The 15,325-nt window shown below is 42.0% G+C and overlaps 1 protein-coding gene across 1 annotated transcript in view; it reads right to left on the bottom strand.

Moving 5' to 3' along the window:
• Window positions 1–15,325, bottom strand: part of LOC306746614 (uncharacterized protein) — a gene marked incomplete at both ends in the record, with an annotated part of 92,456 nt that overhangs the window by 33,905 nt on the left and 43,226 nt on the right. The window contains 4 exons of the mRNA XM_079229547.1: window positions 240–284; window positions 359–445; window positions 4,000–4,035; window positions 5,838–5,882. Coding sequence (XP_079085673.1) covers window positions 240–284; window positions 359–445; window positions 4,000–4,035; window positions 5,838–5,882 — 213 coding nt within the window. The remainder of the gene's footprint in view (window positions 1–239; window positions 285–358; window positions 446–3,999; window positions 4,036–5,837; window positions 5,883–15,325) is intronic.

The following is a 15,325-nucleotide window of genomic DNA, read 5'->3' as shown; positions in this document are numbered from 1 at the left end:
GGTTTAATTTAAAATCCCCATCTGGATTAATCCTACCTTAATCCTGGGAACATAAGGATTTAAGGGTTTGATTAAACAAGTCGCACGACTCACACTATGTATGAGCATTACCATGCTTTATTCTCATGTTATGCATTTAAACATTTTGGCTACCCCCTCCGCCCCCCTCTCGGTGAGTTCCAGGGAGCACAAACAGAGTGAATCCACATTTATGACACTTTAACATTGATGCAACTTACTTTTTGTCCTTTCATAGCGTCAGCCCCTTCAGCACCCGGCTGACCCTGTGGAAGGAGGCCTCGGTTAATGACTCTGTAACATGGCGGCATTGTAAATGTTGCTACCGGAAAATACCTACAGGGTCCCCTTTCTCTCCTTTCCCCCACGGGACTGCAGACTCACCGCTCTCACCCACCTGTAGATGGACATAGATCATTGACAGTGACTGGCAGCAAAACAGGGTAAAAAGCTCAGAAAGTGAAACTTAGGCAAGAGCCATGAGTAATTAGAAAAACATACACAGTATTGTGTCAGATTAAAACCGCTTGTAATCATGGGAGGAACAAAGGGAACGCTATGTGACTTTGTGATGCTGTGGTGTTGAAAGTCGAGCAGGATAATGATGAACTCAAGCCCCTGTTGCATTGCAGCACATTTCCAAGTCAAAATCATTCCCCTGTCTGCCAATAGATGGCACTTTATGACTGCTGGTGAGCTGTTCTTAGAGTATTTTTAATAGGATTTCTTCCTGTCAGCTATGTGGAGAGTCCTCTAAGAAAACAGAAACCTTGGCCAAGACACACAGTGAATGAGTAATTAAAAAGATTTGTGATAGAACATCGTCATATTCTTTAAGCATCAGCAGAATCACACTGTATGCATTTCCCACCTTCTGATTACCAGAAATCATTTTAGTTACATAGCAGATGTGTGGCAAATAAATCACCAAATGCATCTGGAGAAGCAGAAATGCATTGTTTCACATCCCCGGACACGCTTAAAAACACTCATTTGTTGTGGTAATTTTGTTCTTTTCCAAACACAGGGGGGGAAAATATAGCCTGTTCCAGAAAGATTATAGTTCTTTAGTATGACGTGTACAGATTTGTAGGGAGCGCTCCAGATATTACGACATTAGCGCGCATCTGTTTAGCAATCTGAGAAGACGGATAACATCTGAGAAAGGTTGCAGCATATTTGCACACTTCTTAGCAGCACCTTGGCTCTAACAAACAATATCTGCTATTTAGTTTCAGCCCCTCCCCCATGCCTACAACCCGCTAACGGCAGCCGCTGTGATACCGTTCATTTAATGAGTTATAGTCACTGTTTCCTCATCCAAATTATGAGCTGTTATTAAGTCAGTACACTGCTGCGATGTATGAACAGATGGATTGTCCTATTAATATTTTAGGCGGGGAGGACGGACTAGTGGCAAAATTAACTTTGAGTACTAATTGAATTCTGTTCGGCTTCATCAACCACATGGGAACTGGTGATTTTACAATCATAATCTTAACATAATCTTGTCAACTTCATCAACTTTATCATTGCTGGCCTGCTATCAGTCAGAGGCCCTCTTCTGAACAAAGGCTGCTGACAATAAAGTACAGCATCTGTCTTACAGTAACTGTAAAACACATACTGTGCTTCACACGGACATTTTTTCCACACTAAGTCATTACTCAATGTAAATCCCAGCGTATTAGGGCAAAACTATTTCTGTCGTTATCATTGTAAGATCTCCATGGAAGATCCTTCAAAGTCAGTTTATTGGCAGAGGGGTGTGTAACAAGTTAATAAACCTTTCAAAGGAGATTAACTGCAGCACGGCCAGTATTTATCTAGATTATCGCTGTATTTACACAATGAAAAAGCCCAAGACAGTGAAATGGTCCACCTGTGGATGTCCGTGGGCGATATGTTCATTTTGAGGCACCTCGAGTCATCAAACTGTAATTTAGCCTGTCTGCATCCTTCTCCGTCTCTCCATCAATATCTGCGGCGTTCTGTCAGAGCCCGTTTGAGTCTGTCAGTGGGAGAGGCCGTTATGGAGATGTGATGCATGAGAACACCGCCTTCCCGGCACAGACTTTTTGTTTTTCACTTTAAAACATTCACACTCTGCTGAGTGAGTGAGAGGGGGCCGGGCTCACGCAGATGTTACACAAGCTGCAGTTTAGTCTAACTTGCGTCTGTTTTGTCTCAGCTAAAAAATGCACAAGGAGATGGCCACTGAGAGGCAGGGAGAATCTGATGCTGCTCAATTATTACTGTTTCTGGAAAATGTTACTTTCCATTTTGTTTACCTCCTCTTCCTCATTATGCTGGATTGTGTAAATTCCTTTAAATGTGGGGCTGTGCTTTCGTTTTGACGGATTCAAAAGTGAAGTGATTCTCTGAGACAGGAGCGTTTTCTTGTCATCCGCAGTACGCATGCATTTTTAATGACAAACGGAAGATGTATCTGTAATGTAAGGGCATGGCTGATTCGTGGCAAGGGCACGGTGGGCATGCACATTGAATGTAAGCATTCTTTGTGGTGTGTTTCTACTTAACATCAGCGGGAGTCAAACGAACGCTTTAATCATATTATTTAATCATAATGCATCCTTTAATCTAATCTCAAACGGGTAGCTTTGGTCTCCTGCAGGCTTTGTCACCTGCAGGTGTTACTCTACCTTTCATCATTCTGAAATCAGTTTGATGTGACAGAAAGCCGACTCTTTAAAACTTGAGTTAAAGTTTAACAAAACAATGATTATTTGTTACTGTTACTGGGTTTTCATCGCTGGTGATGAAAATCAAAAGAGCCATGAAAGCGAAGAAGCAATTGCAAAACATATGCTGAAGCCACAATCGAAGAGCTCTTTTCCTCTGCCAAGTGAAGGTTTGCATTTTACAGCTCCATTTTATGATATGAGACTGATTCAAGTGAGATAATAAAACTGCAACTCAGCAGCCAATTATAGAAAACTCATGAAAAGTTAATCAAGGTAATTTCTGTTTGCCATTTTATTCTTAACCATGACTTACTAGGGCATGTTAATATCGTGTTATTTCTCATCCAAATGAAACTGCTATCCGTTGTGCCTTCACCTCTGGTCTATCTACTGCTATCCCATTTGTTTTGAGGTATAATACATGTGTCCTCATCCAGGCAACTTTCTTTTTCAAGGTTGGCCAGCTGACACTTCTCCTTCCTCTGGGCAGAGGGAGCAGGAGGAACTCTGCGGCCTGAGCAGACACCCCAGCAAAACGACGCACCTATACATCAAATGAACAGCTGCGGTCAGGAGGTTGTCCACTACACAATAGCTTTCACTCTCAGCATGATCACAAGTGGGCCACTGGAGGCCCGGTGGGTTGGTGGTGGGGGTTGAGGGTAAGGTTGGGTTTGTGAAGGAAGCGGGTAGCTACAAAGACAGTAGGAGGCTCGGTACAGCTCCATGTCTGCAAGTTTTCTACACCGCATATCTCATGAGCCTCTGGTGAGCTACAGCACCCCTGGGCTTCATGAAAATGATTACAGACCCTTTTTTGCAAAAGCACTGTATGTAATGGCCATCTGTCTGTTTGGAGTGTGAGCACTGAGTCACGCTGTGTGCGCTGCAGGAGGTGCAAGGTGGGAGCAGCTATTTCACTTGCTCACTAGATAGGCTACAACTGACTGAAAGGTGCCGTTTCCGACGAGGGAGAGCCCTTCCTGACTGCAAACATAAAAAATGTCAGTCAAGGACAGGTGTCTGGTCACACATACTACTTGGGACAATAACTTACACACTGTATGTCTTTATACAGACAACACAGCGCACATGATTAAACTCCTCGGCTTTTTGGAGGACTGCTACAATGAACACTACTCAGTCATCTTGACAATTCACCCTTGCTGGAAGTGCAGGTAAGGGCCAGTTTATCAAAGGGGGAGACAGCTCAAATCTACTTTAAATGCTACATGTCAGTACTTTGTTTTGTGATGAACAATGTTTTGAGTGATACCTTGACATTTGCTCCTTTCAGGGTTCCTTGGGGACCCTGAAATTACACGCAGCGAAACAGCCTTTTCACAATGATAAAGGATAGAACGGTTTCATGGCACAAAAAGATGATTTATTTGTAATCATTGCTCTTTAACCACCCTAAGCTTTCATGACCTTTATATAATCTGGCATGTTTACTGTTATAAAACATTCTGATTTACAGCAAAGGCCTGTTGTGTTCACATTTCTAACCTTTACATTAATGTTAGCTCTCATAAGGACATGGCTGGACACAAGCAGTCTATAGATTATCTTGAGCGTGTCTGTTGCATGCCTTTCACAGACTCTCCTGTTGTCGCACAATGCTAATTCGACTAATTTGACCGCTGCCCCCTCAACTGCAAGCTCTGTCCTGCTGCCAATGGACAAGAGAGAGTGATGCCTTGGTGTGTGTGTGTTTTGAATAGATGATTTCGCCCCTGAGATCTACCTCAGCAAAACAGGTGACTCATAAATGCCAATACCAGGGGAGCGAGGCAAAGTTGGCACATACTAAGGGTATCATCAGGACATTGCCATTTAGAAATGTCACACCTTCTCCATCGTGTCTTTCTTTTGTCCTACGACTTTGTGTCCTACAATTTTATGAGTTATGAAGGAGGCAGGGTCATTCAGTCATGCAGAAGAGGTTTAACAGTGAGTAGCTCAAATTTGACTAAATATAATTGAATCTATTGAGCATAACGGTGATAAAAGCAGAACAGAATCTTTCTGGATTTCTGGATGATATAAAGTACGACAAACCCTGATGTCCCGATCAAGAGTGTAATTAGGGCAATAGTGCATGAAAATAATTGGACACACAAAGCTTCAGAGCTATATATATTGCCTAAATGCTCCTTTTTGTCCTGACATTAGAGCAGTTAAGAGTCTGACAGGCTGTCTCCTTTAACACATCGTGGTGTTTGTGCCCTTTGCCGTGTGGGTCACTACACAAACACACACACAGTTTCTGGGATTGGTTTGGACGCCTGAGGAAAACACTATAATTCAAGGAGTCAACGGCCCCTATAGGCAGACTTGTCCTGCTCATCAATACAAGCATTCTCAAGAGTTACCTTAATATAACCCTTGTGGTGTTGTGCTATTAATATAGCATGCTTGCAGCAGTATGGGAGAATATTGTGAACGGATCAATACAGCCTAAGCATGGAATTAATGCACAAAGTTTACAGCAATGTTTTACTAGTGAGAGTGTAATTCCTCCTTTTAAAGCTGTTTTTTTTACTGCATGCATGTTGTGCTGATTGACCGTTTGCTTTAATATGCCTTTATAATTATGATCACTTTGCAATTTTTATAATGTATCCAGTTTTAGCCATTTGTCTCAACTGAAATATAAACTGGTAATCTCAGGGGGAATTCATGGTCAAATAAAGTTAAAATTAAATAGATTTTTGAAATAATGTGTTGTTCAAAGTGCTGCTGTATTATAATGTATGAGCTAATCTTTCAGGGTCGTTTCATTTGAAATCACTGCAAATGTTTTCCTACTCATTATTATCCTTGCTATTCCTTACATTGATTGCATACAACTAAAGTATATTGGATGTAGTTCTTTTTATATAGTTGCTCGTTAATCTGCCGAGGGCCGTCTCCATTGCACTATACTGTTATTTCATTGTCTCTTACTGTTATGTCATCTCTCTTGTGTACATTGTTATTGCTTCAATTGTTATTTTTTTTACCATGTAAAGGGCCTTGAGCACCTTTTAAAGCGCTATACAAATACAATGTATTATTATTATTATTAATAAAAACTGTATGTATGTGTCTGTGTCACTGTGTATCATTTACAGGCAGGCCTCTGAGTCCAGGCTCCCCAGTCTTTCCTCTCCGTCCCTAAGGAAGAAGAAGAAATAGAGATTAAGATGAGTGAATGGAGATAAAACAACAGGTGTGGTTGGGCATACATGCTGCCAGCAATTAAGGGCAGACGGCAACTCACAGTCTCTAATTTGCTTTTAATTAACAACAAGAAAACAGCTTAATTGCTGCACCCCGTGCGACCCACTAGTCTTTGTTCCCTCCTCTGGTTTACTGCCTCCTTTCCAGCTGTGTGATTCCCTCTGTGCATCAATCAACCCAAGGAGCAGATACAGCCACAAACAGGCCAAGCCAGCCAGTGCTGTCCAGCAATGCAAAACGAGGTCAGGAGGAAGCGACCATTTTTAACCATATTTGCTTGTTTGAGGCGCTTCCTTTTTGACATTTTGTGAATTGCAAAAGGCCTTTTGTGCTTGAAAGTCTGCGAGGCTCGAAAGGCTGACATCGTAATGAGATGTAATGCAATCCGAAGCAAACCAAAGTTGGTATAATGTACATTTGGAGGGTTTATGTCCTTGTCAGAAAAGAGGATGAAGCTCTGTGGATATCCTTACAGCTATCCTACAAACTGGCAGAGCATCACTGGCCCTGTGTTATAAGGAATCCCCGGAATTAGCTGGCTTTCACACACACAAGACGGATGTAAAATCAACTCAATTAGGAGATGGTAATACTCTGGCCAGTATCAATTCAACGTACAACAGGGTAATCAACGGCAGAAGTATGAGACAATGCTGATATCTGTACTATGGCTGCACATGATTACCTCCTTCTAATAGGAGTTTCATCATCTGATAAATTGCTATATTGAAACATTGTATCTCTCTCCTACTGTACGTATCAGTGTGGCTGGCATTAAAACACTTTTCTCCTCCACAGAGTTAGTTAGTTCTGTGGAGAACGACGGATCACTAGCGGCTGAGAAAATCACAAAGCAACGCCCCCGAATCTTTCCTTCTGAAACTCCATGTATGCAGACTTTGATTAACTGGGTCGAATTTGACGTGTACGATTGCCTGCAAAAAAACAAAACAAAGGAACACTGAGAGCAATTGCTTTTAATCATCTGTTTGTATGTGCGCTCATGCTTACATGCTGTTTGTGTTTCTGTTTGTCGTCCACAGATTACAGGAATAATGAAAAACAGGAGAAGCCAAGGTGTAGTGCGGTAAATATTAGCCTTAATAATGACACAGTGGAGCCGGTGTGTGCCTCCTTTTGGGAATTGCACGCTTTCCTCTGTTCATGCTGTTTGATGTGCCAACAAAGGCTTGGCCAGCGCCTTTTGATCATCTGTGTTAATGTGGCTTTGAGGAAACATGTGCTTTAATAATGTGAGCGTGAATGAGTGCCACCTTGAGAAGAGCTGGAACTGGGTTGACGTGCAGGAACAGCACCTTTAAACCGTAACAACCATTGCTTCAAATGACGAACATTATATGGCGTTGGAACACTCTGTGAATGTAATTGGGGTTGGTTTGCTTTGTAACAGGAAAAGAGAAGTCAGACTGGCAGCTAAAGGATTCAGTGAGTGCTTGTGCAGATTCAAAACACATCACTTTTGTGTAGAAGTCTACTTCTCACAAACAAAGATCCTGTTTTGGTGAGGCTGGGCCGTGTTATTTATTTCTCTTTCACTGAGAATGAAAAGCCTGACATTGAATCATTGCTCCATTTACATAGTTCAGACTGTTTTTTCCAGCCTTATCGCCCTCCGCTGCCCTTTCTCCCCTAAACTCAACAACAAAAGCAGATTACATAGATACGTAATTTAGCTAATGAATATTTCATATGCTATTATTCCAAGCAGGTCATGAATTATGCAGTTGTCTAAATAATTTCTCCACATTTACCCCTAAACCTCTTTTAACGCAAAAATAAATTGTGTGTCCACTTATTTGCATATTATCATCAAAACAAACAGCGTTACGCTATAGAGCTTAGTTCTCAATGAATCAATTTTGTTTATGACTTTATTTCCCCATTTAGAAAAGATGTTTTTCTTTCTTTCTTTCTTTTTTTCTGTACATTTAGCTCACAAAAACACATACGTACATCTTAGTTTAATCTTGAATTACTGCCTTTAAGACATAAGAGTCACATTGATTTATATTCACTTTTCAGTTTACTAGGTACGCCTACCTAAAACTAATGCGTTGTAATACAATGGCCCTGCCATAAATGTAACCTTTATGATGACCATAATGTCGTTTTTGGTTGAAACTGATGTAGAGTCTTGATTCAACTTTATGGCCATTCAGAGGCCATTTTTTTATGTAGATGCTGCTGAATTGTATTTCACTGTATGAAGAGGTGTTTCTTATATTAACAGTGCATTCACACCAGCCTTATTTAGTCCGGTTGAACCAAACTCTGGAGCGTTTACCACCTTGTGTGTGGTTCGTTTGGGTTGGTGTGAACGCCAGACAAACAACCACTTTCTGGTCGGCCTTCCTGTTTTCGGACCGCAAACAAGTAATATCTGGAGCGGTTCAAGTGGCAGGTGCCCTTTGTCTTCCCTTTTGACATAAGCGGGGCGTTCACATGTAGCTGAGTTAGCTGCATGTAGATAAACTTGGTCGGGGGTGACTATGTTGGAAGTCCATGTCAGGGTTTTTCGTCTTTGAAAAGATATTCATGTCATATTCATAAACACCAACAGCTCAGATGCTCATTTTCACTATGAAGCAATCCATTAAAAAGACTACACCAGGTGACATCGGGGTTAGACTGACACTTCTGTGTACAGACGACCTCTAGTTAGCACGCCATCCCCAGCAAATCTGTGCGCAGTGACAAGAAATAATTAGTCCGGAGCACAGCTGTCATCACCGTTTGCACTCAGTTGACTCTCCAAACTAAAACACCTGCCAGTGACACAGTGAGATAACTGCCTCTGAAGGGACAAACTGGCTCTGCAATACTGAGATAATCAAGATGCCAGCAGCTGCCGGAGTGCCCATGAGCACTCAAATGCTACAGCAACAGCTGAAACAGTCTAGCCTTTAGTGTGTGAGGTGTTTCGCAGTATTAGCTCAGGGTTTTAAGTTGAATTCTGTGTCGATGCCATTTCAACGATTTGATCAAGTCTAAATGTCATGTTTGGACCTCCTAGACTTTTGTAAAAGTCTACCTAAAGGGATACTCTGACATTTGGAATTGAGGTCATTTTATAATCATGTTCAGTCACGTAACAGATTTTTTTCTTCAGTTATTGTAAAATGTGTTGTCATTGCAGAGAGAACAATACATGCTTATTGGCCTACCAGTCGTGTTGCAGTTTACTTCCATGTCTGTCTAAAATATGAATGGTAAACGGACTTGTACTTGTATAGCGCCGGCTTTATAGCGTCTTTACACTACATGCCATTCACCCATTCATACTGATGAGTTATGACCAAACATGTTTTGTGAGGTCACAGGGACATTTGACCACCAAAATCCAATCAGTTCAACCTTGACATTTGTGCCACATTTGAAATCCTCTCCAGGCGTTCCTGGGATATTACTTATGTTCACAAGAATGGACTGGACAGACGGACGGACAACCCAAAAACATAATGCCTCGGGCCGGCGCGGAAGCATACAAATATCTTTAATACCACGTTGTGGTATTTCCATTTGTGTAAGTGGCAAGTGTTAACAATGTCAACACCTGCTTACCTTCATTGTAGAAACATTTAAAAAAGCATCACATAATATTTTCAGCTTAATCATGCTTTCCAGAAGGAAACAAAAAGAAAACATCTGCATTCACTGTTTAAACACTTTGCATGTTAAAAAATGTTTTGTATATTGTTGTCAAAATTACAAGCATTCAAATGATGTTGATGGTTGTTTTTTGTTTTAGAATATGTATGTTTATCAAAACTGCTAATTTACCAAAGTTTATGAAAATTCCATGAATTCTACACCAGTATACAAAGCTTCATTGTAGTTCTGTCTTATCGTTTTTGTTCTTTTTCACAATTTTTGTTGTGAAGAAGGTAGACAAAACACCAGAAGAAAAATGTCAGAGGTAAACTGCAGTCCAAAGCAGTTTCTAGGCAACAAGGATGAACAGCAAACTGAAACTGATGATTTTGACTTCTAAAAAGATTGAAAGATATCTAAGCCGAAGTGAAAAACATGAGAAATGTGTGACAACATAACAAAAAAGATGCTTTTCTTGAGAGTTTAGCGAGAGCAAAAGAGCAGCTTGCAGTTGGACTTTGATCATTAATTCTGCTCTGCTTGATTCAAGACTTTTAAACTCAACACAACCTTTGTATGCCAAGGTAGGATATGTCAAAATGATGATAAGTAGGATATAACTTTAATGCTAACAGAGTGGCGAGCACACAAGACCAGCCAGCAGTGCCTGTGAATCTTCTCTTTCGGCCGAGCCAAACCTGAACGTTTTCATTTCCTTTTCTGTGTCTCCATCTCTCATGTCCTTTGTGTATAATGTCATAACTCCATTACTTTCACCTCATCCCTCTTTCCTGTTTTCCTTGTCATCTCTCCTTCCTTCTCCCGTCTCCCGTCACTCGCCCCGGTCCTCCCTCATCCAACTTCCAGCGCCTGTTGGATCACCCTTGCAATCTCTGTTGCTATGCGACGCTCAGTGTCCTATAAATTTGACAACATCCTAGTGCTTGATTATTATTTGAGCGCTGCAGTGTGAAGCCCTCCTTCAGGTCATTGCAGTAGATTAGTGGGAGGGAGAGATAGAGGAATGCAAGGAAGGAAATGAGGGATGAGAGGGAGGAGGGAAGGAGATGGAGAAAGATGAAGGGATTGAGGAGGACGGGAAAGGAGAGAGTCAGAGTGACAGATGAATGAAAAGATGGGCTGGCAAGACCCAACACATATTCACAAGCACTATTCATCTGTTTCACTCTAAACCCCTGCAAACCACATGACAGAAGTGTGAAAAGCGCCCCATGTTAACTAGTAATTCAATAACGGTGCCAGGAAAGCTAGAGGGAGGTTACGTTTGAGCCGTGGTGAGAAGGAGGCCTCAGTAGATTGACAGCGTATTTATAACTTCCGACTTAATCCACATGGATCCCAGCCTCGACTGGCTTCAACTCTGCTGTGAGTTGTAAAGTGTAAAAGGAAAGCACAGACATGTGGCCCCGGCTCAGTGCTGCAACACAAGCCCCGATCTGAGAGCAAAGTCAACAGCGACAGTGACACATAGGAGAGGCACTCGTTTATGATAACTCCATAATCCTTATCCCAAATGTCAACATGTTCTCTGAGACATTCCCTGTCTGACTACCCATACTGGGATAACACAGTGGCGTAAAATGGAGAGGCCAGGAGGTGTTGCATTTTTGGCAATAAAACAGATATACCATCAAAAAGCCACATAATCCACCTGACAAATGCCCCTGTCGAGAGGGGTCAGGAGATAAGCTGGAGGAGCCTCCTGAGATGAAAACCGCAGGACCCAACTCAAACCTGACACACATAGGGGGATTATGATGGGTCTCCCTTTAATGCAGGGACAGCTATCAGTGGGTAGATCAATTTCAACTCATTTCAACATTGCAGGTCTTATCTTATTTCAAACACAATATCTCATCTTTGATTTTTTTCTAATTTGCCTCTCTGTGTAAAGTTTTCCCAAACATCTTTCTTTCCTATTTACATTAATTTTCTGCTAAATTAGATATCTATTTATACTTTCACATCCCAATTTTAATCATTTGTATTTGTAGGAGTACAATATGACCATTTTAGAAAGGTCTGGAAGTTTAAGAGAAACAGATTTTCCCATTAAGTCACACATTGTACATAAGCACTTATTAATTTACCACTAAACCTTTGACTTTGAGCACTTTTGACCAAACGTAGCCTGGTTCGACACACACATCGTGACTCCTCAGAAATCTTATATGGTATTCTGCTTTTTCTTACGTGTGACAAATAAGTTGAATGTCATGAAGGGGAAACTATCTGACATTACCAAAGCCATGTTGGTCTGCGATGTTATGAGGCTCTTGGGAAGGATGACCTTTTCTTGACTGAAAAACTCACATGCCACTCCCACTCTTTCTGCCTGAGCGAAGTCCCGTCTCCCTCTGGGACATGTGCTCAGGCCACCTGAGCCTGTTGTCTAACTGCTGTACTGTGTTTAACTAGAACTGACTATGTAGCTCATGAGCAGCAGCTGGATTTCCTTGGTAAACAAATGTATACAAAAGCAGTGACGATGATACACCCTCCTCTTAATATCCTCATGCCGTTTAACAAACACAGAGTAGATGGTGTGGAGATTGCTGTTCTTGTTCCTGTGTGCAAGCTAACACAAAAATGACTCTTCCACACAGATGTTCAAAGGATTATTTGGCTCGTCCAAAAACACACATGGACATCCAGAAGTGTGAACTTGTGCATTCGCACCCAAAAAAGACACAAACACAGACAGACAAATGTGCACATGTGGCGTGCACACACATACACTGAGAAAAGTTTGCCACAACACATCCTGTCACAATATTTACTCCCAAGTGAAAATGCTTGTCTGCTTGCGGCCTGTGAAAGATGGTGGGGGGGGGGGATGACACCCAGGTGCACTTTATCCCCTCATTTCTACGGTCAAACCTCGAGTCCCTCAGGAACACTCATTGTATCCAGATTCAGACAAGATACATACAATTACTCACACTGCCAGCAAAAGCTAATTTATTCTGTAATTAATTCTGAAATGTCATCCCTTCCCCTAGCAAATACTTTCTGATTTCTCTTCTTTTTTGTGCACCATGAGCCATAAGAATCAGAAAGACTTTGTATGCAGAAAGGATCTTGAAAATATCAAGATTTCTGCAGCGACCTTTTAAAGCTCAACTACAGTACCATATGTGTCTAATTATCAATTAAGATGTTGGGAATTAAGATACACATGACATACATTGTCATAGTTTCCTAAAAGGAAAATGATCCCCCTCCCCTAAATACAAATTGCAAAAAATTGCCATAAAATAACCTACAATCTACTTGTTTATTGTGATTCTTTATTTTATGAGAAAAGAGCTCTGAAATATGCTTTCTCAGTTTCACTGACATAAATAATATTTCCTCACACGTACACCACATAAATCCAGCCGTTTCTGGGCGTTAGCTTTAAAATTTCAGCTGAGTATCAGTTGGAGAAGTGGACAAATATTCAGAGTATTCACACCAACTCTGCAGCTCGATCTGCTACAGTTGACCGAATTCTCACCAAAGCCCTTTTCACTGTGTCAAATCTGCTATCAGCGCTTCTGAGGCAAATATTGATTATGCTGCGTACATGAAATGTCACAAAACGCACAGTAGAGACCGCAGCCTCACCTGCCTCAGATTAAGGATCCAATTAGAGACAGACACTGCAAATTCCCTACTTCTGACTGCCCTCCATAGATGCCATTTTAGGACACTGCACAAACTCAGAAAATGCCTAGGCACTGGAGCTTGCAAAGATCCCTTGCACTTGGTAAAAGCCTCAATAAAATAGGATTTGTTCCAGTTGTTTACTGAGGGTTAAGAGGAGCGGCTGGGGCAGGAAGAGAACGGCAAAGCCGACAGCTGCCTGGCAGGGGCTCAAATGCAGCTTAGCATTTTTCACCATTCTGACTGGCACACAATGCTCTCTTTAACTTCCAGCCATCTAAATATTCAGGGACGTATAAAGAGATGGCTGACACTGCAGCCGACTTAAGACACAGCTCAGCTGGCCAAGATTGCACATATAGGCTATTGGCTAAAGCTTTCTATGAAGGCTTTCCTCACAGAGACTCAATCGGAGAGCCCACGTGACTAAAAGGCGTTTTGAACATGTGCCACTAGATGGCAAACTAGCTTCATCACAAATGTTGTACACAGTGGGGGAGAGAGCCAACGAGGAGGCTGTAAGCTCCCTGTGAGAGAGGATAGACATCCTCAATGGATGAATGTATGATGTGTGTTGGGTAACATCCCTAATTAGGCAGTCTGGCAATTAGGGACTGAACACCGTAAAGGAGATTTTTCTGTGGAGGGCTTACAACGAAGAGAGAAGAAGTAAATAGACAAGAGCAAGACGCTGTATGAGAGTGAGAGAAAGTGACAATCATTTGCACACCGCATTATGACTCTTTTCAACTGCCACCCAATACAAGGGGACACAGGTGGTATTATAAAGGCACCGTGTCATAGAACAACCTGTCATTGGGTAAAATAACCATTATAGAGCTACTTCAGCTAACACCAAAATCCTCACCGCCACACAGTATGCAAACACGAGAGTCAAAGGCAAACACAGGAAATGCAGACAGTGGATGTCTGTGGAAACTAAGCCAATGCAGCCCCGAGGGAGCCTCAGAACAGCTCTTTACAACAGCCACGTCTCTACCACGTCTTCACGGCTGAGTTTTAAGAGCTCATTGATTTTAACAACTCTTAAGGAGAGGAAAGAGGTCTGATGATCTGAATTTACATTTTTATTCGGTGAAGATGATTAATCTATATTCAACTATGAGCTCAATTCCCACCTATCTGCAAAGCATTTCCATGCTAGTTGGGTGCCTGTCGCATTGGCTCCTCACAAGGCAGGCGTTGCCTCTTGGATGTTCTCATCTCCTAATGGATGCTGTTATTAGTCTTGGCTCTTGGAAATTTCACAGTCTCATCTGGACTTTTGGCCGTATTATTCATCCGGAGCAGATTGCTCCCGTCCTATGTTTACAGATACTGAATGTTTCATTAATGCATTATCCAACAAGTGAATAGGAGAGGCTGAAAATCTACTTTGAATGAACCCCGGTTCATTTTACAAATCAAATATTTGAGGTCAGAGAGAATACACTGTGCAAAGATCCACAGGGTGCTCACTCCGGGTACTGTAGCCCTCAGCGAGTCTTACGCTTCATATCACTCACCACGCATAACAGATTACACTAAGGTCCCACACACAACCATCTGTATAGTATCAGGCCACTGTAAATGCGCTGCTTCCTGGCATGCCATTAAAGTGGACACAGATGAATGTATCTAAATTGGTTGCGGGCAGGATGAGAGTGTGAAGAATCAAAAATATGGAGGGCAGGCTGTAACAGCTATGCAGCCTCCCACTAGCGCGCCTCCGTGTTCTGCAGTGTTCAGAGCTTCATCTTCTCCCCGTCCAGCCTCCTTCCCTCTTAGCCTCCCTCCCTCCCCTTGGCCAAAGAAACAGCAGACATAGAGAGAGCTTACTCGGGGCATGCTTCAATCATCCAAGCATCCTGGATCCAAAATGCCCTTTTAAAAGGTATTTACATTCACTGCATTTCTCAACCGCAGTCTCCTCCTTAAACTGACCTAAAACGCCAGGAGAGTGTCTTTGTATATTACTAGACCGTTTGGAGCCAGAAAAATCCCATTGTTTGGATAACTGAAGCCATAGCATGGTTAATGATACCTAGAACACTCACAGGGCCAGACACCTCTTGTCCACTGCCATACCTCAATGA

Source organism: Taurulus bubalis (genome assembly GCF_910589615.1).
Source record: "Taurulus bubalis genome assembly, chromosome: 14".
NCBI lineage: Eukaryota > Metazoa > Chordata > Actinopteri > Perciformes > Cottidae > Taurulus > Taurulus bubalis.
This window is presented reverse-complemented; position numbering and strand designations above follow the sequence as displayed.